The sequence below is a fragment of the Lipophrys pholis genome (genome assembly GCF_963383615.2).
Source record: "Lipophrys pholis genome assembly, chromosome: 15".
NCBI lineage: Eukaryota > Metazoa > Chordata > Actinopteri > Blenniiformes > Blenniidae > Lipophrys > Lipophrys pholis.
Window position 1 is genome coordinate 15,807,121 of NC_137642.1, and position 24,850 is coordinate 15,831,970.

At 42.9% G+C, this 24,850-nt stretch overlaps 3 protein-coding genes across 3 annotated transcripts; 2 read left to right on the forward strand and 1 right to left on the reverse strand.

Moving 5' to 3' along the window:
• Positions 1–438: 438 nt before the first annotated feature.
• eloal (elongin A, like) lies at positions 439–6,076 on the reverse strand. Its single transcript, XM_080482274.1, has 11 exons — positions 5,964–6,076; positions 5,156–5,212; positions 4,948–5,060; positions 3,957–4,860; positions 3,780–3,879; positions 3,533–3,700; positions 3,356–3,453; positions 2,029–2,209; positions 1,499–1,607; positions 891–1,024; positions 439–693 (listed from the first exon to the last, which is right to left on the reverse strand). The coding sequence occupies exons 1-11, from the start codon at positions 6,039–6,041 to the stop codon at positions 632–634; spliced, it is 2,004 nt and encodes a 667-aa protein (XP_080338400.1). The 5' UTR covers positions 6,042–6,076; the 3' UTR covers positions 439–631.
• A 1,033-nt stretch (positions 6,077–7,109) lies between these two features.
• On the forward strand, positions 7,110–11,226 carry klhl31 (kelch-like family member 31). The gene is made up of 3 exons (XM_080481304.1): positions 7,110–7,205; positions 8,258–9,463; positions 9,547–11,226. The coding sequence occupies exons 2-3, from the start codon at positions 8,289–8,291 to the stop codon at positions 10,277–10,279; spliced, it is 1,908 nt and encodes a 635-aa protein (XP_080337430.1). The 5' UTR covers positions 7,110–7,205; positions 8,258–8,288; the 3' UTR covers positions 10,280–11,226.
• Positions 11,227–13,983: 2,757 nt separating this feature from the next.
• On the forward strand, positions 13,984–24,373 carry gclc (glutamate-cysteine ligase, catalytic subunit). The gene is made up of 16 exons (XM_080481406.1): positions 13,984–14,640; positions 15,337–15,449; positions 18,825–19,007; positions 19,697–19,810; positions 19,929–19,987; positions 20,638–20,774; positions 20,939–21,013; positions 21,417–21,533; positions 21,947–22,085; positions 22,184–22,296; positions 22,391–22,483; positions 22,614–22,718; positions 22,799–22,880; positions 22,964–23,073; positions 23,716–23,836; positions 23,952–24,373. Exons 1-16 carry the CDS (start codon positions 14,491–14,493, stop codon positions 24,131–24,133), a joined length of 1,893 nt encoding a protein of 630 aa, XP_080337532.1. The 5' UTR covers positions 13,984–14,490; the 3' UTR covers positions 24,134–24,373.
• The last annotated feature ends 477 nt before the right edge of the window (positions 24,374–24,850 follow it).

The following is a 24,850-nucleotide window of genomic DNA, read 5'->3' on the forward strand; positions in this document are numbered from 1 at the left end:
ATATCGAGAGGTTTCTGGCATTTCAACACACCATTCAAGAGCAATGCTGAATATCAGCACTGGACACACCATAGAGTATATCACAGTTCAACTCCACGCCAATGCAAACTACTGAAAAGATATGCATGTGTGCTTGAATTGAAATATGAGCAAACTTGACTGGTATTCCCTTAATAAAGGCCGAGTTTACAGCAGAGCTGCTGTACGAAATTATATTTAAAAATTAGTACCAAAATGTGCTGTTTGATCAAAGTTATGTTTATGTCAAATCACGTATCAAAAGGATTTAAGCCGTTGTGTAGCGACTGTACTGGTGCGTGTGGATCTGTAGAAAGAGGAATTATTAAGGAAAAAACCTCTAGACATCCTGTAGAGGGAGCCACATCTCATTAAATAACCTGCATGTGCTCCGACTGAAAGACAAATGCCAAATTGAGTGAATTTGCTGACTTCATTGTCCATTTAATCATGATGACAAGTGATAGAAAGGAAACATGACTATTGCCTTATTGCCTGTATGGACGGACAAACAACAAAGTATGTAATGGTAACGTAGGCCCAATAGTGTCCAAAGGTAATGAATGATAAGCGTTTCACAGAGTCACCGACTGCCAACATTGTAGTCGAGCGGTTATCTGCGTTGCAGCTGTTTCTTGAAAGCCTTTAAGGACTTTGCCATCATTGGAGCCACTCCTGTGAAAAGGAGAAACGTAAAACCTTTTTTTTAGTCGAATCAAAGCAGATCAAATGAAAAAAGGATGTTATTACTTTACACTATCAAATGTGTTCAACCTGAAGGCCAGTCAATAATGCTATAAGTGGGCAGTTTGGCAGGTGTTAAAAGCAACAAACAATTCAACTTAACATTTCATCTACAATTATCAGCTCACTGGTTTTTTTCCGAGGGTCTTGTGAACCGTTTCCCCCCGAGCTGCCGCCGCCGCTGCCGCCACTACCGCCGCTACCGCCGCTGCTGCTGGGCTCATTACAATTCAGCCTTGATCGGTTGTCCTGGGCTTTGATACTATACACAGAGGAAATGATCAATAGAAACATCTACAACACAAACAACAAAATAAGTGATGAATCATGCAGACGTTGCACACAACAGGAGAACAAAGCATTTCACGTTGTTACAGTAAACAACAGAGGGACTCTGGGCCATCTTAAGCCAGAAAAATAAAACTTGATCGAACACATTGCTCCAATTCCACAGCGACTTCCACTCACTAGTATCACCAAGTAGTCTTTTACTCACCTTGTGGTTACATGCCTTGATGTGGAACAAAACAGGGACAAACACGGCCAGGAGTTCATAGTTTAGCTGATAAAGGCACATTAGTGCCCCGGATTTGTTCCCGTACGCTCTGGTTCGTTTACAATTGTCTTCATGACACAGACAGCCATAGGCAGATTTATAAACCAAAAAAAATTCTATATGAGCCAATAAAAAAAAAAAAAAAGTTGAAACTTGTGTGTCTAAGCGGCAGAAAAGCACCTGAGCTGATGAGGCTGCTGAGCAGCAGTTCCATGAAGTTCCTGCTGAATTCGCACGTCTCTGGGTGGCTTGGCAACCGTGTTAATAAAAGCCATCTTCAACTGACGACCTAAAGAAAACGGCGTTATAGTGTAGAGCATCACATGGACTAAACACTTTTTGCTATAAGATAAAGAACCTTTTTAAAAAGGCATTGTTAAATTTTAACGGTGCCCCCCCCAAGTTTGTATAAAGACAAATGAAACTTGGAAAAGTGAATCAGTAGATAAGTTAAGTAAAACAATGTTATATAAAAAATATATATCCATTTTGTATTTTCATGACATATGGCAATATAAATAGAAATATTTTAATGATTGTGTAAGTAATCTGAAATGTATTACAGTATATCAGTTTGAGAAAGATTAGGTATTTAAAAAAAGTTATTTTATTGCACAAATAAATGTGCCACTATTCTACATTTCATAACATAATAAACACGACGCTTGTACTTCCCCGAAGAACAGTTGTGCTTGGTGAACCATGCTCACCTTGAGGTTTCCTCGATTGTGCCGAGACGATGGTTTTTGTCAGTCTTTTCAGTTTCATTTCCCTCTCCTCAAACCGCCGGACGTACATCTCTTTCCACGACTCGTACTCTTGAAGTTTGGAGTCTTTAAAGTCCCTCTGACAGTGTCTTCCCCACAAGTGGTCGCTCATTCCAATGTAGCTCTATAGAGAGAAAAGATATCGTCAAACAAACCTCGTCATACTTTTCTCATCGCTGCGCAACACTTGGATTCACTACGCCTACAAAGTATAGAAATTGGCACACATTCGGAGGCGACGGTCGGCCAACCTGCTCTTTGTCACCATTTAAAAAAAAAAAAAAAAGGCTTCCCGTGATTTGGCACCTTCCGGCACGTCAAGGTTAGCAGCTGGGTTGAAGGGCAAGTCACTCAGCTAAATATTAGTGTATACAAGATGCGACGGCTGGAACCGAAAAGCCGCCGTCTGGAGTCATACAATTTACAAAACAAAGCACATTGTTGATACGAGGATCGCCTCGCCATTGAAATAGGCCAGAGGGAGACGGCAGGGCAAATATGCAAACAACCAAAGTTTATGCAGAGAACAAACAGCACAGTATCGCTGCAGCCTGCAGAAGGGTTCGGGTTGAATATTGCTCGACTGAAATACAAAAACAGCACGGCCAGACGGAAACGGCTCAACAAATGCAGCAGTACGAAACTGATCCGCAATCGCTTCAATAACAACCCTTTGCTTCCACTGAAAATTGCCAGGTTATTTTAAGTTTATGTGGAAGAGTCTGCATTCAGAATATGCGACATAAAGCAGACATTACTCAAATTTAAAATTATCTCTACCGTTTACAAAAGAAGGTAAAAGGAGCTTTACTGTGCTTGAGATGACGTACAAAGCTGCAGAAAAATGTATCATTTGTAAGGAAAGGCAATGATCCTTGCGAGAGTGTAAACCAGTTCTCATTTCAGTCGGATTTATATTAATACCGGTATTAGTTTTTGTTAAATCAGTTATTTGGCAGGGTAGAGCTCAATTAAACAGGCCAAATAAATCAGTAAGGTTGCCATTAAAATGCAAGTTCTATCAGAAGTGAGGCCACTCTAGTCAGCCAACCAGTTGGTGTCCTTTCATATGAACATAAATTTATAGGAGAAGGCGATTGTACTACATCACAGAGTGCTCATGTTCTATTTAAGAAAAGTGAGAATAAATATCTCCCTCATCCCAGAAGAACAAGTAACAAGCCAACCCAGGCCTGGACAGGTTTACACAATAAAAGAGGCAGCAGGCTGCAGCGCGGACGCCGCGTCTCATTTTGGGTCACACTCTTACTGGGTTGCATTCTTCGACGTGCAGCAGCTGCTCCGGGGTGCACCTCTCCAGCACCGGCTCGAGGATTTCAAACGGGACTCCACCAGTTTCATGGAGCACTGAGAAGAGACCCTGAAACCTAAATATAACTCAAAACACATGCAAGACCTCAGGTCTGATGCCCGGGAACGTACTCACAGTTGATATTGTTCTGCAGCGTGCGGATACACTGCTGGTACAAGCTCATCATGGCGGGCAGGAACGCGGTCTTGGCGCCAGAGTACACCTGCATCTTCTTGTAGAGCCGTTGACCAGTGAAGACGCCGGAGTCCTCAGAGATGTCACACATGTCGGACTCCTTCTCAACTTCAAAGTTGAGGAAAAAGATAGAAATTTATAAACACTAATGAAGATGAAACTCTAGTATTTGTTAGAAATATTGTACCTTTCCTTTCGAAGTACTCCACACTGGATGGATTTTCACATTCAGGCAGAGCAGCAGGTAGAGGAACGTCCTTCAAGTGCATTATACTCGACCGGAACTTCTGAAAAGTATGGCATTAACTGCACATAGCCTGCACCGTCAAAATTAAACCTTAAATATTTAAAATGTTAAGTATACCTGTTGCGGTGAACTCGCAGGAGACTTGGCGTCGTCGTTTCCAGGGTCTTTCACCTTTTCCTCTTTCACGACCCTTTTGACTTTCTTGCTTGGTTTCTTCCCGACGGGTTTTTTCATCTTGAAAACATTCTCGTCATAGTTTAAGAACGATTCAAAAGACATGGCAGGTCCCTTTTGCTCACGTTCACTTCCCGGGGGATTCTTTTTGGGCTTTTTATGTTCCGGGTGCTCTTTGTCGCCAGACGCTGCTCTGTATTTCAGAGTGCCGTGTTTCTCAGCACCTGCTTTTTCTCTGTTACGTTTCGGGGTTTCCAAGCTCATTGATGTTCCCGATGATCCGACATCTTTGGTCCCTTTGGATTTTTTGGGTGGTTTGTCACTGAACTTTAAAGGAAAAGGTTCTTTCTCTTTCTGTGATGATTCTTTAGTCGACTTTGACTCCCTTTCTGATCTTTGACTTTCAGACATGGCTTTCAGCTTCTCTCTGGAATCACATTTGGACTTTAAAGGGTCTTCTAATTCTTCGTTTGTATTCAAGGTCTCACCCTCCCCTGATTTTCTGTCACTCTGGCTACATTTCTTCTTCTTGAACAAAGTAGAGTTCTCCATTTTGCATGCCTGGATTTCATTTTTCTTTGCCAATACGTCCTGAGAAGTTCTCTCATGTCCTTGTTGGGGTTTTTCAGCATTTTTGTTCTCGCTCTTTTTTCTTTTACGCTCTCGACGCTGTGCTTTGTCCGAATCCATTTTCCTGCTCTCGTCTGAAGAATCTTGATTCTTGCCATTAGATGTTAAACTATCGGTAATGTCATTCACCTCCACACCTCCATTTCCAGGAGATCTTTCACCATCCAGTTTCTCTTTCACAGGGACACTACCTGACAACTCCCCATCCTCTACATGGCTGGAACAAGAAACAATGCAAGGTGTAAATCGGGAAAGATTATATAATGTATTACTACTTGACCCATTAAAATTCGATGCACCTCACCTTGTGGATTCCTTCGACATCAGTTTCTTCCAACCTGTGACCAGCGACTTGGCAATTTTTCCAGCCTCTTTATGTCTGCGCCAGGAATTAACTGCTTTGCCGATTCCAGTTTCCTAATTTTCATTCAAACACCACTTAGTGCAGTAAAAAAAAAAAAAACTAAACATGAAACTTAACACCAAATCCATTCTTTGCAGTAAAGACTCACAACAAGAATGTCTAAGGTGATATCCAACTTCTTCAGCTTCTGTAAGATTTGTAGAACCTGAAAAAAAAAGGGGGGGGGGGGGGGGGGATAAATTATCCACATTATAACGGCTTAGATTACGAAGTGTGTTTGAATGTGCTTAAACACAATTTAACACTTTAGAATGTGAGGGAAAACCTGGAGTTTCCAAATATGGCAGCCTTGGTTTTGGATCGCCACAGTTGCTGATTGCGCATTTAAAGCAGGAGCTATGTATGGGCGTCACACACACCCACTTAGGCTACTCCTTTTACTGTGTCCTATAAATGGACATGCTGTTAAGCTGCAAAGATTGTCTTTACAGCTAAATTAGTACAGTTCAAGCCCCTGTTTGTACCAATTATTCAGTTTGAAATTAATGGAAATGCATAAATATGACTAAATAAGTATGTAAACCTACGTTACAGCCAACCGAGTTTCCCACCACCTTTGGTTGATGATGGACAGCAACCATAAGTTGAACAACTGGACGAGGTGCCAATTTTAGACGCAAAGCGCCTCCCATTTTAACAGGCTGACCAACACAGCAAAGTGTTTCACAGCCCTGAGACTGAAACGACAACCTGATCCTTTTTTTTTTTCTTTTTTTTTTGCCCATAATCAAAGACTCGAGAGGAGATAATAAAATGGGTTTTTTTGTTTGTTTTAGTCTCTTGTAACAGCAGGTGGTTGTGGATTTCTATTTGACCCATCAAGACGGTTTCTTTTTTTCACAGTTTGTCTATTCTGATCACTTAATCAAAATTAGATAAGTACACGGCGCGTCTACCGTAGCAGGCTCTGCTGCGTCTGAGAGCTGAAGTTTGAACAGCATGACTTTCTTCACCACGTCTCCGCTCGCGGCCATCACGATGATTCACGTGCGTCTGCCTCCACACACCTGGCCGCGCGCTCGCTAAGCACACTGTTAATAATGGGCGGAGGCAGTGTTAAAGAAAGCTCCACGGGGTTTTAGAAACCACCAATAACCACGACAATTAAGATGTATGGTAAGAAAATAAGCGTTTCCAATCCCGGATTAGTGGGAAAAAAATAAAAAAATTTAAAAAGTGAATCAAAACCAAACGTCCAGCAGACTCGCCCGCAATGGGCACTATCTTTTTTTCTGCTCCACAAGTTTTCAATAACACCCTCTCTCAAACTACAGTATACAAATCATAAAATGTTTCTTCACATTTTTTTATATTTTTCTCTGTGATTAACATCTTTATAGACCTTTGTCCTCTGCATAGATCATTCAGGAGTGTCCATGTCAACAAATACAGCACGGGATGTGACCTGTGATTTCATCCACACCTCTGCTCCTGGTCTGCGCTTGCATCACCTAAAACATCCCACTTTTGATAATTATAAGTATTTATTTTTACCTTGTTTTAGGTGTTTTAAATAATTAGGACCTCTCTCTACCAGTGAAATATGTCTTTTGACTACTTGTAGTCATACTCCTCTCAATACCTTACCTATGTGTTGATGCTTCATCATATATGCTGCGTATCTTCCCCGTTTCAAAAAAAGAACACAGATGCAGTTCTTTATTTAACACCTTTACACTTCATAAGCATGGATTAAATACAATACAATACAATACCTCTGATGACACCTCAGTGTCCTCAGATCCAAATTCAGTGTTTTGTTGCGTTGTCACTAAATCCATATTTACATTGCATTGAACCTTTGACTTTGTGTAAATCCATTTAACACCCAACTGATAATTATTTCTCTGACCCATGGAAGGCCAAGTCAAATTTATTATCTGGCCCAAACATTGATGCAACTCAAGTCGCCCACAATATGTTAAAATGAACTTCCTGGAAGCTGCATGTCAGGGGATGTATGGCCCCTGCCTTTTGGCACATGTATTGCTCAATATGCACTTGATTGGCACTAGCACCCATAGAGGAGGAGTTAAGTGCCTGCCTCTTTCGGCAGAGGTGACGACTGGTCTCTCTCTCCTGCTCCAGTAACTGGAGGCACAAGTTCCTTCTTCACCAGCCTCAGCTTTATTTGATTGGTAAGTTGATCTTTCCCACGATTCATGTTTATGTTAACAACCAAAAGACTACTTGAATCCGTTTGCGTTTCAGCATTTGCTGAATCATTTTGGAAAAGTTTACATTTTCTCCCTGAGTTGGACATCAGAGGATAAATAAATTGGGTGAAGCTGCTGTTGAACTGATTTCCAGTCATACATGTGTATATGATGAGCTGGAAGTTGTCTAGTAGTAGTGTAACTGTTACGGTTAAACTTTGAGTGGCTGTTATGACAATAAACCTTTAAATTGTGTATTTGGTGTTAATTTCAGACCTATCTAAGACAATCTTCAAGTAATTTATAAAATAATTGTTTAAAAAGGAAGAAAAATTTGCCCTAATGTGAACTTAAACAGATAGAGGACATGAGGCCTGCTGCTCATGTCTCAAAGTCTATAAAAGGAACGTCATGGGGGAGCCGTCCAGTGTGGCTATTCCTGGACATACGGCTGATAAATTGTGACAGATGCAAAGAGGGGCATGTTGATGCACTCACAAACTTCAGCATCACCCGGTTGCACGTGTTTATTAAGAGTTTGAATGGAAAACTGTGTCTAAATATATTTCACCAACCTTGGAATATAAAAAAAGCTTCAGCGAGCAAATGCTGTGCTGATTTTTGACATTATCAAGTATTTTTAAGCTGAGTAACTGATACATTGACATGTTGTATTCATCCATCCTAATTGTTTATTAGCACAAATCCATACAGTATCTGTCACAAATTAATTCAAAGGGTTTTTTTAATAGTTTTTGAATGTATTGACTTTTTTTTTTACATATTTTATGTGTACCTGTTTTGTCTGAAACCTTCATGTACTGCTGCCTGTCTTGGCCAGGACACTCTTGAAGAAGAGATTTTTAATCTCAACAAGATTTTTTGCTGGTGAAATAAAGGTTAAATTTAAAAAAGGAAAAAAAACATTATGTTTGGTGAACTGCTAGTGCATGTAAATCTGGGTGTCATTATCAATTTGTAATGGATGTTGTTTGGTGAAGCCTAAACTGTGCTTTGTGTGTATATATTTTCAGAAGGTCTGGGCCTGGTCCTGCTGCAACAGCCATGGCACCCAAAAAGAACAAGACAACCAAGAAGAGCAAAGCGGACATCAATGACATGACCATAATGGTTGAGAACAGCCCCATCAGCAAGATTAATGGTTTAAACACTTTGCTAGAAGGAGGAAATGGGTTCAGCTGCATTTCAACTGAAGTTACAGATTCAGTGTATGCCCCAAACCTCCTGGAGGGCTTGAGCAACATGAGGCATGAAAGCTTCCTCTGTGATCTCACGGTTGCCACAAAATCCAAGTCGTTTGATGTCCACAAGGTTGTCATGGCCTCCTGCAGTGAATACATCAGAGAGATCTTGAAGAAGGATCCGACCCTCCAAAAGATTGACCTGAACGACCTCTCGCCAGTCGGTCTTGCCACTGCGATTACCTATGCATACTCAGGAAAGCTCACGCTTTCACTCTACAGCATTGGCAGCACTATTGCTGCAGCCATGCTGCTGCAGATCGGCACCTTAGTGAAGATGTGCAGTGATTTCCTCATGCAGGAGCTCAGCGTTGAGAACTGTATGTATGTGGCAAATATTGCTGATGCCTACGATCTCAAAGAAACCAAGGAGGCGGCTCAGAAGTTCATGCGGGAGAACTTCATTGAATTTTCCGAGATGGAGCAGTTCTTGAAGCTCACCTATGAGCAGATCAGTGAATTCCTCTCAGATGATTCCCTGCAGCTCCCGTCTGAGATCACAGCCTTCCAGATTGCCATGAAATGGTTGGACTTCGACGAGAAAAGGTTAAAGTATGCGGCAGACCTCCTAACTCACATCCGTTTTGGTACTATCTCCGCCCAAGACCTGGTGAACCATGTCCAGAGTGTGCCAAGGATGATGCAAGACTCTGAGTGCCACCGTCTCCTTGTTGATGCAATGAATTACCATCTGCTGCCATATCAACAGAACATCCTCCAGTCACGCAGAACAAAGGTACGTGGCGGCCTCAAGGTGATCCTCACTGTGGGTGGACGTCCTGCCTTGACAGAAAAATCTCTCAGCAAAGACGTTCTCTACAGAGATGCAGACAATGTTTGGAATAAGCTGACAGAGATGCCAGCAAAGAGCTTCAATCAGTGCGTGGCAGTACTGGATGGCTTCTTGTACGTGGCAGGAGGTGAGGACCAGAACGACGCAAGAAACCAGGCCAAACATGCTGTGAGCAACTTCTGCAGGTACAAACTGATTCAAATTCAAAAGTGGTGTCAGTAGTTGTTTTAGAATGACATAATAACTGAATCTCTCTCATCTTATCCAGGTATGACCCCCGCTTCAACACTTGGATTCACCTGAACAACATGATCCAGCGGCGTACCCACTTCAGCCTCAATACCTTTAATGGCCTCTTGTTTGCCATTGGAGGGCGAAATGCTGACGGTGTTCAGGCCTCCGTGGAGTGCTACGTGCCCTCTTCTAACCAGTGGCAGATGAAAGCTCCCATGGAGGTGCCCCGCTGCTGCCATGCCAGCTCTGTTATCGATGGCAAGATCCTTGTATCTGGAGGCTACATCAATAATGCCTACTCCAGGGCTGTGTGCTCCTACGACCCCTCCACTGACACCTGGCAGGACAAGAGCAGCCTGAGCACGCCCAGAGGCTGGCACTGCGCCGCCACAGTGGGAGACCGAGCTTATGTTATCGGGGGGAGCCAGCTGGGAGGTCGCGGGGAGAGGGTAGATGTCCTTGTTGTCGAATCTTACAACCCTCACAATGGCCAGTGGAGCTACTGCACGCCTCTTCACACCGGAGTGAGCACGGCCGGTATTTCCATTTCGAACAACAAGGTCTATCTCCTTGGAGGATGGAACGAGGGCGAGAAGAAGTACAAGAAATGCATTCAGGTTTACAACCCCGACCTCAATGAATGGACTGAGGACGACGAACTGCCAGAAGCTACAGTCGGCATTTCATGCTGTGTCGTCACCATACCCACGCGGAAAACACGAGAATCCAGAGCCAGTTCAGTTTCTTCTGCACCAGTCAGTATATAGGGATTTAGATCATAACAGTGATGTAGATTACATATCCAAAGGTTTCCAGCTCGTCTGTTGTATAATTCTGGTGCTTGACTCTTACTAAATAGTCATCAGCTTTCCTTTATGTGGGAAAAGATTGACAAAAAAAAACCTAATTGGGAACACATTGTTGTTATACATTCAAAAACAATTTCATTCATATTCTAAACTGTGAAATAAAGGATTTTTTTGATAATTGGTATATTTGGCATCATGAATTGAAAGCAATGTTAATCACGAAGACAAACCATTTAAAAAAAAAAAAAAAGGGAATTGACAAAGTTTTGCCTGGGGCCAATTCAGCTGGCATCATGAAATCATTTGTTGTACAGCATGTATGTTATATTGGATTGGAGAATATGGTAAAGAATAGAAAAACAAAAATAGGAACGTAATAACGCTTAATTGCTGATGAAAAGCATCTACCACATCCGTGTTTTTTTCCCATGGTAATACTAATGCTCATGGTTTGTCTGACCAGTCTGTTGATGGTGACTATAGTTACTGTGATTCTCAGATACTTGAACAGAATAATAAGAAACTGGAGCTGGAGTAAGTGTTGGCTTCGCCTACCAGGAGTAGGTGACAATGATTAGTGCTTAAACACATCACACACTCAGACTGCAGTTTGTCTGCACGTGTCTCGGGGGCAGCAGTCGGCAGTCTGGTGCTTGATGGTGCACATTCGCCGTAAATACCATCAGTGTAGAGGGAACAGATTCTTGGTGGAAAATGCTGAAAGGATGAGGTTGAATGGGTGTAGATGTGAAAGTAAACTATTTTGTAAAAAGAAAACTATAACTCAGGAGTGACGTTCAGAGCCTGAGCTTTCCTGGAAGTCAATTCTCTGAATTTCCCTGACTGCTCATGTCTTTCCATTTTTTTTTGTTGGTTTATAAATTAAAGAGATGAAGTGTAAGCTACTTTGAGCTGTGGTCCTTTATTCAAAGCTCTTGTGAACTTTGGTAGAAATTTGTCAAACAGTTGTATGTACCTGTATATGACAGGCATGGAGGCATGGTGGACAGAGGAGCCAAGCACACGAATCAGAAGCCGATGGAGGCGTGGACAGTTTATACGAGGACCGATCAGAGTTCAGTACACCTGTTAGCAGTCAGCGTGGCAAAAAAGAACAGACAAGGATGAGCCAAAAACAGGAAGTCAAAAGTTACTGACACAACAGGCTGGAACACAAACTACACGGTACAGAGACATGTGACATAGAGAGACGGACTCACATCAGACATGAGTGACATACACACACACACACACACACACACACACACACACACACACACACACACACACACACACACACACACACACACACACACACACACACACACACACACAGAAAGAAAACACAGGACACAATCAAGGATACGAGAGCAGGGAACAGGACACAAGGATAAAGTCAGATCAGCTCAGGAAACTAGAGCAGTTACTTGAGAGCACTGCATGCCACAAAATGAATCATTAATGTACAAAAGTATGAAAAACAGACTGAAAACCAGCCCATCAGACAACAGCATTCTTTAACACGGACATATCTACTACGGTAAAAGCAACCAATTGCTTTAGACCCTTGTAAATAACAATGTATCCAGAGTGTTTACCTTCTCTCTTTGATAATAAAAAAATGGAAAATAAGAATGTTCAATTCATCAACATTCAGATACTGTTTTTATGCTGTTCACTGTAGTGTTTGTGAACCAGCCACATTGCAGACGTTCCTTTCAATCACAACGTATAAAGCTTTGACTTCCTGTGTTTTACTCCACATCTGAGTTATGAAGCGTTTTACATATTGTTTGAGGGGGGGTGCATAGAACACGCATGAGTAGGTTGTTGTGAGTCCACACGTTTTTTTATCCTGCAGCAACGTGCAGATTTTAGTTTGTCCTCTAATTGGTTGTCAAACAAAATGTGAATCCCCGAGGATTTCAGCTCTGCGAGGATGAATTGAACCACTTTGAGACCATGGAAACAGGTATTGTGGCATGTAACATGAGCCACATAGGTACTTTAAAGGAGATTCACAATTGTTCCTAACCATTAGACTCACAGTACACAAACATATTCTAAGGATATCAGGATCTATACTAATAATATAGGAGATAATTGTCAAGTTCTTCCTCTTTTTAAGTGTTATGTAAAACAGAACAATATTCAAGATATACAACAAATAAAAGTAGAATTTAACTGAAAAAGAAACCAAAGTCATTACAACATTTGCAAAATTGCTGTAAAAATGATGAACAAATGTCAAATTAAAGATATAAATCCATACTTCACATACAAGACCATCCCCATATGCATTTCTGGTTTGAACTGCCAAACTTAATGTATTTTCCAATAAATCAAGTTATTATTAAGTCAGGTTTCTTTGGTTGTTCCTATAGCAACTGTTACAAAGTGGTCCTGTTTTGAAAAGTGCAGTTAAGCAGTTTTCATATTTTAGAAACAAGCAATTCCACAATGACCTTGGTGATATTCTCTTCACAGATAGCCACTGCATGACTGTGCAGATGTCTGTTTGACAGGGAGGAGTGTGAATGAAGCCAGTCAGCGGGGTGCGGCTTACATCACATTTGAGCCATGAGGGAAGTTCATTGACCCATCCTCTGTTTTATTCATTTGTGCATATGCAAAACTCAATATCCAACTGCTGTGTCACTCTTACGATCAAGTTTTACTTTTTATGATGCTGAAATTGCTCAAGATAAGTTCATACTTTTCTCTCTATCTGAGACATGACTCATAAACCACAGAGGTGGAAATAATAATATAGTTACATCTAGACTGTAACACTGTGGTACTTACTGTGCTGAAAATTAAACAGAAATTATTAATAATCTATGAACAGTAGATTCCTTGACTGCTTTGTTGGATAGTTTTTAGCAGGTCACAGTTGAGAAGAAGTGGAAAGTACATCAATAAAAACTGATAAAACATTTTCAAACTCAAATCAACATGTGTTTTGAGCAGAGCAGTCATGTAGAAAGTTTGGCCCAGGTTCTATCATGTCTGAAAGTCACATTTTATTATGGTCGTCTCTGTCCACGAATCAAAGGATGTTTGTAGCACCATGCTGAAGTCATGCAAGAAAGAACGTCACCAGTAAGTTGACTGAAAAAAAAGAGCTTTTATCCCAGAGAACCTAAACCCTCCCTTACACAAGGCTTGACAAAGAAAGACTTTTTACATTTATTCTGTCGCCTGGCCCGAAGTTGGCCGAGAAGCCTATGTCACGTTTCACACATGAAATGTGAAGATGGCGAACCTATGTGCATGTGAATGCAATCTGGGTGAGTAGACTGAGTTGGTAATACATAGATACAAACCAATAAATAGATAAATGCACTGTGACAAAAAGATCACCTTCTTGGCCAACTCGTTGATCGCCCAACTTTCTTTGGAAAAGGTAATAAGTTCCATCATATACTATTGTATTGTTCAGGCCAAAATTAGTTTTGTGTATTATCGTTCTTTATTTTGTAGGGTTTTTTGGTATTTAGGTCAATACACAGAAAAGTAGGATGTTTTGCTTCTCCCTGATAGGCAGCTCAATTGGGGGCGTGGCTTCCATGATTGCCAGCTCAGTGGGCGGGGCCAAAGAACGCCGAGTCATCGTGATGTCAGGCCGCTCCGCCCGAGGAGGTCACGTGTGTGGAGCCGCTGCCAGGAGGGCGTTCATATGTACAACACAGCCCCACAGTGTGTGAAGCGGCAGACCGGCTGGCAATAAGGACTCCTCCAGGCTTCACCTCTGTCATTCCATCACAGAGCCGCACACACACACACACCGCCTCAGCCCGCGCCTGTGAGCCGCCACTCCGCTGCTACTCGGGAGGGGAGCCGCGTTACCGACTGACGGCCGTCCTGAACCGAGCTAATCACACGTTAGCAAGTGATGAGCCGGGGCCTGTCTGCGGCGGTTGCCTAGCTAAGATCACCGACAGGACACGCCGCTTCGATCCGCACCGAGAGCCACTCCAGTCCTGCCGGTAGACCCTCGCTGTCAGCTCGGTGAAGACTCCGCCCGGACCGGACCGGGGACTTGATGCTGGCTTCCTGCGGGGGTTGGGGACTAAGTAGCTAGCTCGCTAACGCCCAGCGTTGCAGTTTGAACCCGGAGAGACACCGGCGGCCGTCTGCTCTCTGCCCACCTCCAGCGTGTCTGTGCCATGGGCTTGCTGTCACAGGGCTCCCCGCTGAACTGGGAGGAAACCAGGAAGCATGCCGACCACATCCGAAAGCACGGCATCATCCAGTTCCTCAACATCTACAACAAGGTGAAGGACCGGCAGAGGGACGTGCTGAAGTGGGGCGACGAGGTGAGACGACCACCTGTCTTCATTGTCTCGAAATACAACGATACATACTGAAATACTTTGCTATTTAAAAAAAGAAAAGAAAAAAAACCCATGAACTCACAGTTTTGATTGTGTACTCCACGTGTTGTGGTAAAAGTCAAAGGCTTTTACAAGAACATAACCCCCCCCCCCCCCCCCCCCCCCAGAAGCTCACTTTGTCTCTAAATGTTGTCCTGCAGCTTCACTTCACATTTAACCTTTCGTTTGGTTTTTAAATATCACCTAATGAGGCCAAAACCTCCCCGGCTACTTCAGGAAGGCACTCCTTGTTGAATCAACCCTCTCTAAATACATACTACATTAAAGATTGAAATATCCAAAGCAGTTTTCTGTCCTACTCTCACCCTCGTTTTCTTTAGGGTTTTTCTTTTTTTTTTTTTTTTTGGTGCAGCTCCGTTCTGCTTCTGTGTCCTACAGCTTGGACAAAATGTTGTGATTACAAACCATGTGGAATGCTGTTGTTATAGATTAATCCTGCTTTCAGACAGAGGATTACAGCATAGCAGAGTCAAAGTCAAGAAAACCTAACTGATGAATTGGAACTGAAGTGAACAAACCGTAACTTTGTGCCGCCTTGTTTACAACTTTTTTACTTTGCAAGGTCAAAGATGATATATTTTGACAATATGCTGTTTTTTTTTTTTTTGTGGCTTTTAGGTGGAGTACATGTTGGTGGAACTAGATGACAAAGATGAGAAGGTTCGGCTTGTCCTGAATGGCAGAGATGTGTTGGAGACTCTCCAAGAACAGGGTGAAAATATTAACCCCAAGTAAGTACTGCTCATGCCCCAACGTTCAGCCAAAAGGGAGACGTGTCCAAAATTCACTATGTTTTATAATTGACCAATTTTTTTTTTTTTTTAAAGATTTGTCGTCAGTTCCATTCACTAATATTTAATTTGGTCGACTAAACACAACAGCTCAGGCAAAAACATCCGCGCCTGCTTTTATTTTGGATGGTAGCCTGCAGATATTCCACTAATATTCTGCTGCCCAATGGTGTAATAAGAATTACAAGTGAAATTCACAGTAAGTCTGTGTAGAACTCAAACCAACTTTGACCACATAGGCACAGTTTTTGTACTTGGTTATTTAAAAAAAAAACGCACACAGGTGTTTGATCTGACATTTAACTTTTTATTGGTTGAGTGGGATTTGTGGCTGCACGTCGCTGCTTGGTTTAAAATCTCATTTAATCAAAGAAAACATTGTTACTACATAAACCACAATGACCTTTCGACTGGTTTTACATTTCACCAGTTGTCACAGAGTTCACGTTACTCGGTACGTCGCATAGCCAGGTGCAATGTTTAAGTAAGAATTACACGGTTCAGTGTTATAATACTGTACTGGAACTGATATCAAGGGGGGACAAAACAGTAAAACTCTTGTCGCTGCTCTGAATTTAGCTTTTAGTGTCAAGTTTCTGTTTGGAAACAAATGCAAGTTCTTTCATATTTCTCTGTTCTACGTGCTTACTGACGTCGACGCTGTCGGTCAACCGTTTGGACACACCGTCTCATTCAAAGTGTTTTCTTTATTTCCATGACGATTTGAATTGTAAATAGTCACTGATCAAAACAATCAAATGAACACGCCTGGAATTATGTAAGAAACCAAATGTGAAATGGCTCAAAAGATGTTTTAGATTTTTTCAAAATAGTTGCCTTTTGCTTTGATTACTGCTTTGCACGCGGCCTTCTCTCGATGACCTTCATGAACATGAGCTTCGTCACCTGAAATAGTTTCCCAGCAGTCTGGAAGGCGTTCCCCAACGATGCTGGGCAGTTGTTGGCCCTTTTGCCGTCACTCCAGTCCATCTCATCCCAAACCATCTGGACTGGGATTAGGTCGGGTGACTGTGGAGGCCACGTCATCTGGTGCAGCACTCCATCACTCTCCTTCTTAAAACTAAATGATGGTCAAACGAGATGGAATGGCATGTCGCTGCAAGATTCCGTGGTCGCCATGCTAGTTCACTGTGACTTCAATTTGTAATAAATTCCCAACAGGGTCAAGCAGCAACGCACCGTCACACCTCTTCCTCCATGCTTCACAGCTATTTGACCATAAGGGCCTGATTCGTGCGGCCTCCTCTGAACAGTTGGCTGTGGAGGGTCTGCTACTAGAACTCTGTGTGGCTCTTATCTTAGGTTCTGTTAACTTGAGATTGGCGACTCGGATGAACTGATCCTCAGCAGCAGAGGTGACTCTTCGTCTTCCTTTCCTGGGACGGTCCCCATGTGAGCCAGTCTCGTCGTCGCGTTTGATTGTTTCTGCGGCCGGCACTTGAGGTCGCATTCAAAGCTTTTGCAATTTTCCAGACCGTCAGTACATCAGTTATTAAAGTAATGATGGACTGTTCTCTCTGTTTACTTAGCTTATTGGTTCTTGTCACAATATGAATTCTAGCAGTTAATAAATAGAGCTGTCAGCTGTGTACCGACCCGATTCCTGCACAACACAACTGATGGTCCCAACCTCATTGAGAAGTCACGAAACACGACTGTAAAGAGAACCAAGGGTGGCTGCTTTGAAGAATCTAACGTAAAAAAACGTGTTTTGACTTATTTCACACTTTTTCACTTACTACATAATTCCATGTTTATTCATCCGTTTGATGACTTCAGTAAAGAAAAAAAACATTGACTGAGAATGTGTGACCAGACCTACTGACTGACCACCCATGTTTACTGTGATCAAAGATTGTTAAATATATTTGGACAAAACAATTTGGTGAAAATCAACTTTATGTATGTGGAAGTCTAGCGCCTTCCGACGCAGCCTTCACCATTGTTGTGTGTTTGAACGTGGCTGAAGATGGAAAACACTGCACGACTGCTAATATAGTGAAAAAGTGTTCTATACTTTAGGTCAATTCACTGCTTGTTTTCAGATTAAGTCAAAGTCAGACTCGCCTGTATCGTCTTGTTTCTCTCTCTCTCTCTCTCTCTATGCATTTGCCCCCAAACCATGTAGACATTCAGCGTGTGTGCGTATGTATCTTTGTCGTGCGATTAAACCGTATCTCCTGTCATCTCACAAGTTTGAATCGTGAGAAGTTGTTGTTGAAATCCTGCATTCATGTGTGATGGTTGAAACCATTTCATGCACGTTAACACAATAGATGCATTGAAGTTGTCTCATGAAGCTTAGATGTCCAACCTGTTTTCCAAACTAAAGGTGAATGCCAGTTTGATCCCACAGCATTGTCGGCTTTTGTCTTGACTAACGTCTTCTGGTTTGGATGATTCCAAATATTGGTGTGAGTCAGATTATCCTAAAAGTAAATGTACAGGTACAGCAATTACGCAAAGTAAAAGTATTGAGGACAGGATGTCTTATCCAGGCGTGGTTCAGTTCTTCATCCTCGGGCTTTGTCTGTTCACATTTGACAAGCTCTCAAGGTTTCAAAGGGCACGTCTCATATTTCAACTTTAAAGTCGTTGGAATGACTGGGACGGTTTCAGTATTGCTTGCCGCTCTACTGTGAACACAAGAAGTTGCCATTACAGCAACGTACATAAGTATTTTAAAAGTTTTTGCCTTTTTCTCCCCACTCGAGACCCGTGTTCGCCTCGTGTGGATGATCGGCCAAACACGGTGCGTTTACATGAACCGGCGTTCTCGTGTGGACGGCCCCCGGTTGACTTGAAGGGTTTTCAGTGAACACAATGAAAAGCCTCGTCACAATCGGTTTCCTGACTGTAAAAGGCTTCGCGGGGGGGTGGGGGTGGGGGTTGTGTCCGAGGTTCCCCTCCTGGTATTTCCTCTGCGTGCGCAAACTGCCGCCAATCTTCTTCAAAGGAGAGGAATTCTCTGCAGGCGGTGTGAATGTGTTTGTACAAGCCCCTGAGTGTTATGCTTGCCCGCTGCCCATGACGTCGGCCTGAATCTGTGGAGCCAAGTTCACCCAGGGGAAATACCAGCGGCCGTGACAATCGCAGATCCCATGCATTCCTCATTACTGCCCCTCTGCCGCACACGCCAAAGAGCACGCTCTGAAGCACAAGCGCGTTGCGTTAGGTTTTGCGCCCACCAGTGGTACTGCTCGCCTACGTTTCTCCGCGGTCGGGTCATTTAATCAGAAAGATTAAAAGGTCGGCGATGCGCAATGTTTTGACCACAGTTTTCTACTCCTGCAGCCACCCCACACTCTGGAGGCCAGAGTACGGCAGCTACATGATCGAGGGGACTCCGGGACAGCCGTACGGAGGCACCATGTCCGAGTTCAACACTGTGGAGGGCAACATGGGGAAGAGGCGGCGAGAGGCGTCAGCTGTGCTCAACCAGAATGAAACCCTGTGTACCATTACCTCATTCCCAAGGTACTTTGGTTACACTGTTTTCGTAAAGAATCTGACATATCCAGTAGTACAGGTGCACATGAAATATCAGTTAACGTGAGGAAATTTGATTCTTTTTCAGACATGTAAATCACAAGATTTCTCTATATAATGTCACACAGTTCATGTATAAATGTCTCCATATCCCTCCAGTTATAGTAGATATGAATTCACAAAATCCTGGCTTTCTTTCATCATACACACTCATTTTGCAGACATGACCTACAGTAGTAATACTTCCATACCTGCTGAGAAGCACTCAGCCCAAAATGTCTAGCTCTTCCCTTCATTTAGCTCCGTGATCTTCCGTGTGTTTTTGATTTATTACACATAAAGTGACATATTTCAAACCTTTTGCTGTTTTGTTCTTTATCGTCTTGGCTCACGTCATCAGATATAGCGGAAGTTTTGTCCTGTTTCTACATTTGAGGGAAGGCTACAATTATCACATTTTTAAAACTGGTGAAATATTTCGATTGATGTCTCTGCATGTCCTCATTCATCCAGGTGGGAGGAAACTCAAAGCAACGTGTAATTGAGAGTCAAAATGTCTTCCAAGTCCAGTAGACATGATTCAATTGATTTTGGGTTTTTCTCTTTTCTTTTAATTGCTTTTGTAATTGTCAGTGGCACCATCATAATAACTGGGTATATTTCCCTTCCTTGTTCAGATTAGGTTGTCCAGGTTTCACCCAACCGGAGCACCGGCCGACTCCCGTTGAAAAAGGAGTGTCGAAGTCACTGTTTTTCCCCGATGAAGCCATCAACCAGCACCCCAGATTCAGGTAGGCTTGATCCTCGACGGCAGTTTGCGTCCGTTTCTTTGTTAGAAAGTCGTAAGATGAGCCAAAATTTTGTTGACATGACGCATTCCCTGACGTGCGTGCATTTTTGTGTTTTCAGCACCCTTACCAGAAACATACGTCACAGAAGAGGAGAAAAAGTCGTTATAAATGTGCCAAGTGAGTTGAACTCATCAAAGTTTAACTGACACCCCCCACCCCCACCGCACCCCCCACCCCCCAGACAACGTTACACGTGCTGCTTGCAAGCATCGTGCATAAACCATGAGTTGAAACATCACCACAAAGTATTAGTCGTACGGTGTGGAAAAACTCGGCCGCTGACAAAAGTATTCACAAAGTCCATCCATCTTCTATAGCTCTTTCTTATAGCGAGGCCTTAGTCTGTATAGCAGGATACACTACAAGACCGTGTGACTCTTACATAATTATAGTATATGTGGGAGAAAGGACATAATAAAGTGAGGAAGTTCTTTCGACGTAAGGCTTGATTACAATTTCATGACAGTTTTGTAGGACGTGGTATTTTCCTCAATTTTCACAATTTCAGTTGCTAAACATCATAAACACTGTAAATTATGACATAATTTCCCCAAGTATTTGTCATGAAAATGAATGCTTTCTTATCCATTAACTAATGTAAAGGTTTCAGAGAGATTGGCAAAAACAAAATGGTAGAAAGCCGATTTAAACGTGGGAGTTTTGCTTGTGTGCGGCACTTGGTGGCTGCAGTTGAGTGTTTCACCACGAGCTCATTTCCCCTCTTCGATCTCATGGAAGTGTGACTATTGTTCCGCTCTCGTTTTCAGTCTTCAAAGACAAGCGCACTCCGTCGCCATTCGTGGAGGAGTTTCCCGAGGATGACGGGGAAGGCGCGAGAGCCGCCCTGCCGGACCACATTTACATGGACTCCATGGGCTTCGGGATGGGGAACTGCTGCCTCCAGGTACCGCCTGTCCGCACTGAGCACTGGTGCATCGCAGTCTTGTTTTTGTTGTTCGAAGCTGGAGCGAGGACTATCTCAATATTCGTGTGTGTGTGTGCGCAACTCTGCAATCCTAATAGGTGATGTATAAATGTACTTCAGCCTCTTTTATGATGCTCTCGTAGGTGACATTCCAGGCATGCAGCATTGATGAGGCAAGGTATCTTTATGACCAACTGGCGACATTCTGCCCTATTGTGGTGAGTAGACGGAGAAAACACGTGGCTCCTGTCGTTTGTTATTGTTTAAGTGACCTCTTTCTCAGCAGGAGTGTTGTATAGCTTGTTGTTCGGTTCACTTTTTCACGTCAGTTGGGTAATATAATTTTCCTTTTTCATAACAAGGTTGGTTTTAGGCGTCACATGTAGATTTTCAAAGTGCTTCTGGACACTTGAATGTTCGTTGCTTTGTTGATGATTTACGCCTCTCAACTGAGACCAAGTCCGTAGTTAAACTTTATGTAAGTATATTAAAGTGCAGCTCAAGGTTGCATTTCTTTTTCTCCTGGTTCCTTTTTTAATGAAAGTTATTGATTGTTTAATTGATTTGTTGTCGCCCACATTTCCATGGATACACTGAAATGCTCCTCTCGCCCATTTGCAGATGGCGCTGAGTGCAGCCTCACCCTTCTACAGAGGCTTCGTGTCGGATATCGATTGTCGCTGGGGAGTTATTTCTGCCTCGGTGGATGACCGGACGCAGGAGGAGCGCGGGCTGAAGGTGAGCAGGTGGAGCACAGGGCGGCATGAGGCAATACTGGATGTCAGCAGATACTGACTTGTTTTAAATACGCTTTTCTTTCCCCCCCACATTGTTGGGATGTTTTTGTTATTCAGGTGCCGATTTAGTGATTCATACAGTGGAGATGTGTCCATTGACTCTACAGGGTTGTAGCTCTAAAGATCAGGAATTCCGGGAGTTTTAAGATGCAAGTTTCCCAGATATCAGTGAATTGAACTTATATTTTGACTAAACTGCTGGTGCAATAATTGTCTGTGGTTTCCCCTGTTGTTGTTTTTTTTTTTTTATATATATACAGTATATATATATATATATATATATATATATATATATATATACAGTGTATATATATATATTGAGTACAATATGTGACATTGACGTTTCCCCCGCAGCCTCTGAAAAACAACAAATTCCGGATCTTCAAGTCGAGGTACGACTCGATCGACAGCTACTTATCCTCCTGCAGCGAAAAGTACAACGACATAGATTTGACGATAGACGAGGAGATCTACAAGCAGCTGCTCGGGGCAGGTACGTTATGACGGTGATGTCCGCCCTCGGCAGAATCGCAGATTCAAACTTGTCGGGGCTGCAGAATTAATGAATGATGCATTTTTTTGCTCGAAAAGGAATCGACAAGCTTCTGGCCCAACACATAGCTCACCTCTTCATCCGAGACCCGCTCTCCGTCTTTGAGGAGAAAATCCACTTGGACGACGAAAACGAGTCGGACCACTTTGAGGTGGGTCTTCCTCCCGGCCCTCGTGCAGTTTGGACATCAAGACTTAAACACGGCCGAATGCCACAATGACGCTGTTTGTTGAAATGTTCTGCAGAACCTCCAGTCGACCAACTGGCAGACGATGAGGTTCAAACCACCGCCACCGAACTCCGACATCGGCTGGAGAGTTGAGTTTCGCCCAATGGAGGTAACCGCCCGCTTTTAGGACTTCTACTCTGTCTCTATTGTCCACTTGTGCTGTCCTGCTTAAGGGTTAAATATGATGAAACGATTCCATTGTATCATTTTGTGAGTTACGCTTTGCTTCTGTCTTTCAGGTGCAGCTGACGGACTTTGAAAACGCGGCGTATGTTGTCTTTGTCGTCCTGCTCACCAGAGTGATCCTGTCGTACAAACTGGACTTTGTCATCCCGCTGTCCAAGGTCGACTCGGCAACACAAACGCTCCCTAAAGCCTCTGAAGTGGAAGATTAGTGCTCTGAAACTGTGGTGTCTCTCTTCAGGTTGATGAAAACATGAAGGCAGCCCAGAAGAGAAACGCTGTGCAGGAGGGCATGTTTTATTTCCGTAAGGACATCTACAAAGGTGAGTCCCAACAGGAAGTCCAACTCGAGCCACGTGACGAACACTTTGGGGAAACGGAGGTTTTCTTTGCTGCCCGCCGACAGGCTGCAACCCGGTCCTCGACGGCACCGCCGCGGCTCAGAACGGCCTGGAGACGGACGGAGCCAACGAGGAGTACATGCTGATGAGCATCGACACCATCATCAATGGAAAGGTGAGCGCTGCATCACATGATGACCTTTGGACTGGACTGGCAGCTCCAAAGACATTTTCCCACTTCTTTTATCGATTTCACGATTAAACACCAAAACCCATCACTTGTTCACATCAGAAAATTATTTGTTGGTTCATTTTCTATTCTTGTAAATATGTTGCTTAGCTGTCATGCAGCTGCCCAACACTAGTGGGCGCTGCTGAGCTGTCTGCCAGCAGTGACCCTCCCTCAGGCTTGACTGGACGGCAGGGAATGGAAATGATGGGATCCTGTGTTGCAAAACCACTTTGTTGGTTCTTTTGTTGAGAAAAATAAAAACACAGTTGCATGATGACGCGGTGGAAGTGTTTAATTTAATCCTCGTGATTCAAGCTGGGAAGTCTGATATTTGGTTATCCTAATATATCAGTTTAGTAATTATTTAAAAGTTGTATCTTGTAATACAGACATTTGAAATATTCCCCAACATTCAATGTAGTCAAATAAATGCCAGTTATTAACAGACGTGTCTTGAGTGTCTCAGCTCACCGTCTCTCACTCGTACCCACTCGCTGTCGCTCTTTGTCTTTTTAAAAGAATTCTAATGTTTACTGGTGTGTTTTGTTTTTTTTCCTCCTCCTGTTTTAATTCGTCTCCCACCAGGAGGGAGTGTTCCAAGGCCTGATTCCGATCCTGAACTGCTACCTGGAGAACATGGAGGTAGATGTGGACACCAGATGCACCATATTGAATTATCTGAAGCTCATCAAGAAACGTGCCTCAGGTGAACCTGCAGTAAAACGTCATATAGACAGACAGTGTGAAGCCCATTCCTTTCTCTTTTTTTTTTTAATATAAATAAATATTTCTGACAATAAGTTCATGTTTGTGCAAAACAGGCGAACTGATGACCATGGCCAAGTGGATGAGGGAGTTTGTGGCGACGCATCCGCAGTACAAGCAGGACAGCGTCGTCACCGACAAGATCAACTACGACCTGTTCGGGAAGTGCGACAAGATCGCCAAGGGGGAGGAGCAGTGCCCCGAGCTCATCGGCAACCCGGTCAACAAGTTCAAATGAGGGGACGGACGAGCATGTGACGAAAAGACCAAACGTGAGGGTCGGAGTGAAAATAGGTCCAATTGTGAGAGAATGCAAAGCGGCATGCGTGTGTTGTAAAGAAGCACACCTGCATCCAATATGTGTATATATTCTGTATGAGATTTTTATGATCACAAAATTATTTTAATAGGATTCAGACATGAAGAAAGAAAAAAAAAAAAGAAGAAAAAAAGCTGTCATAGATCAGATATGTATTTATTTTTGTCTGGAAATCAAACTGTGTGAGAATGTAAATGTAGCAAAGGTTTGTACAGTAGTGGGCTTTTTAATCTTGCGTTTTGTAAATACTGTACTTCTGCTCCTTTAAGCCTTAACATTCTTCCTGTGCCAGGTGGAGGCTTCGAGCACATCTGGTCGAGATCTTTTACTCGTTTTTTGTTTTGTTTTTTGCATTTAGGGAAAATGTTTGCTTTGCTCTTCTGACTTTGTAGTGGGACCTTGAAGGTCGTGTTGCATTCAAGTTGAAATGTTCAACCATTGTTTGAAATGTGATGCTGTTTCAAATAAATCTTTACAACATTAAATCCATTTCAGTTGAAGCTTCATATATTGAGGTTTAGTTGTTTTTTTTTCAAATGAACTGTCACTATGTTGCCGAGCACTGAGCTTGTGTGAACATGTCGACCCAGCAGATGGCGCTATTGAGCAACAGTAGAAACTAAATGCTGAGCTGCA

Bases quoted from the DNA above. Each gene is read 5' to 3' on its own strand.
- eloal (XM_080482274.1), bottom strand. From the start codon at position 6,041: ATGGCCGCGAGCGGAGACGTGGTGAAGAAAGTCATGCTGTTCAAACTT. The intron at 3,880-3,956 runs GTATACTTAACA...CATACTTTTCAG, and splicing joins CTGCGAGTTCACCGCAACAG to AAGTTCCGGTCGAGTATAAT. The intron at 3,701-3,779 runs GTACAATATTTC...TCAACTTTGAAG, and splicing joins GGAGTACTTCGAAAGGAAAG to TTGAGAAGGAGTCCGACATG.
- gclc (XM_080481406.1), top strand. From the start codon at position 14,491: ATGGGCTTGCTGTCACAGGGCTCCCCGCTGAACTGGGAGGAAACCAGG. The intron at 19,988-20,637 runs GTGAGTTGAACT...TCTCGTTTTCAG, and splicing joins AGTCGTTATAAATGTGCCAA to TCTTCAAAGACAAGCGCACT. The intron at 22,719-22,798 runs GTCGACTCGGCA...GTCTCTCTTCAG, and splicing joins TTGTCATCCCGCTGTCCAAG to GTTGATGAAAACATGAAGGC.
- klhl31 (XM_080481304.1), top strand. From the start codon at position 8,289: ATGGCACCCAAAAAGAACAAGACAACCAAGAAGAGCAAAGCGGACATC. The intron at 9,464-9,546 runs GTACAAACTGAT...CATCTTATCCAG, and splicing joins GCTGTGAGCAACTTCTGCAG to GTATGACCCCCGCTTCAACA.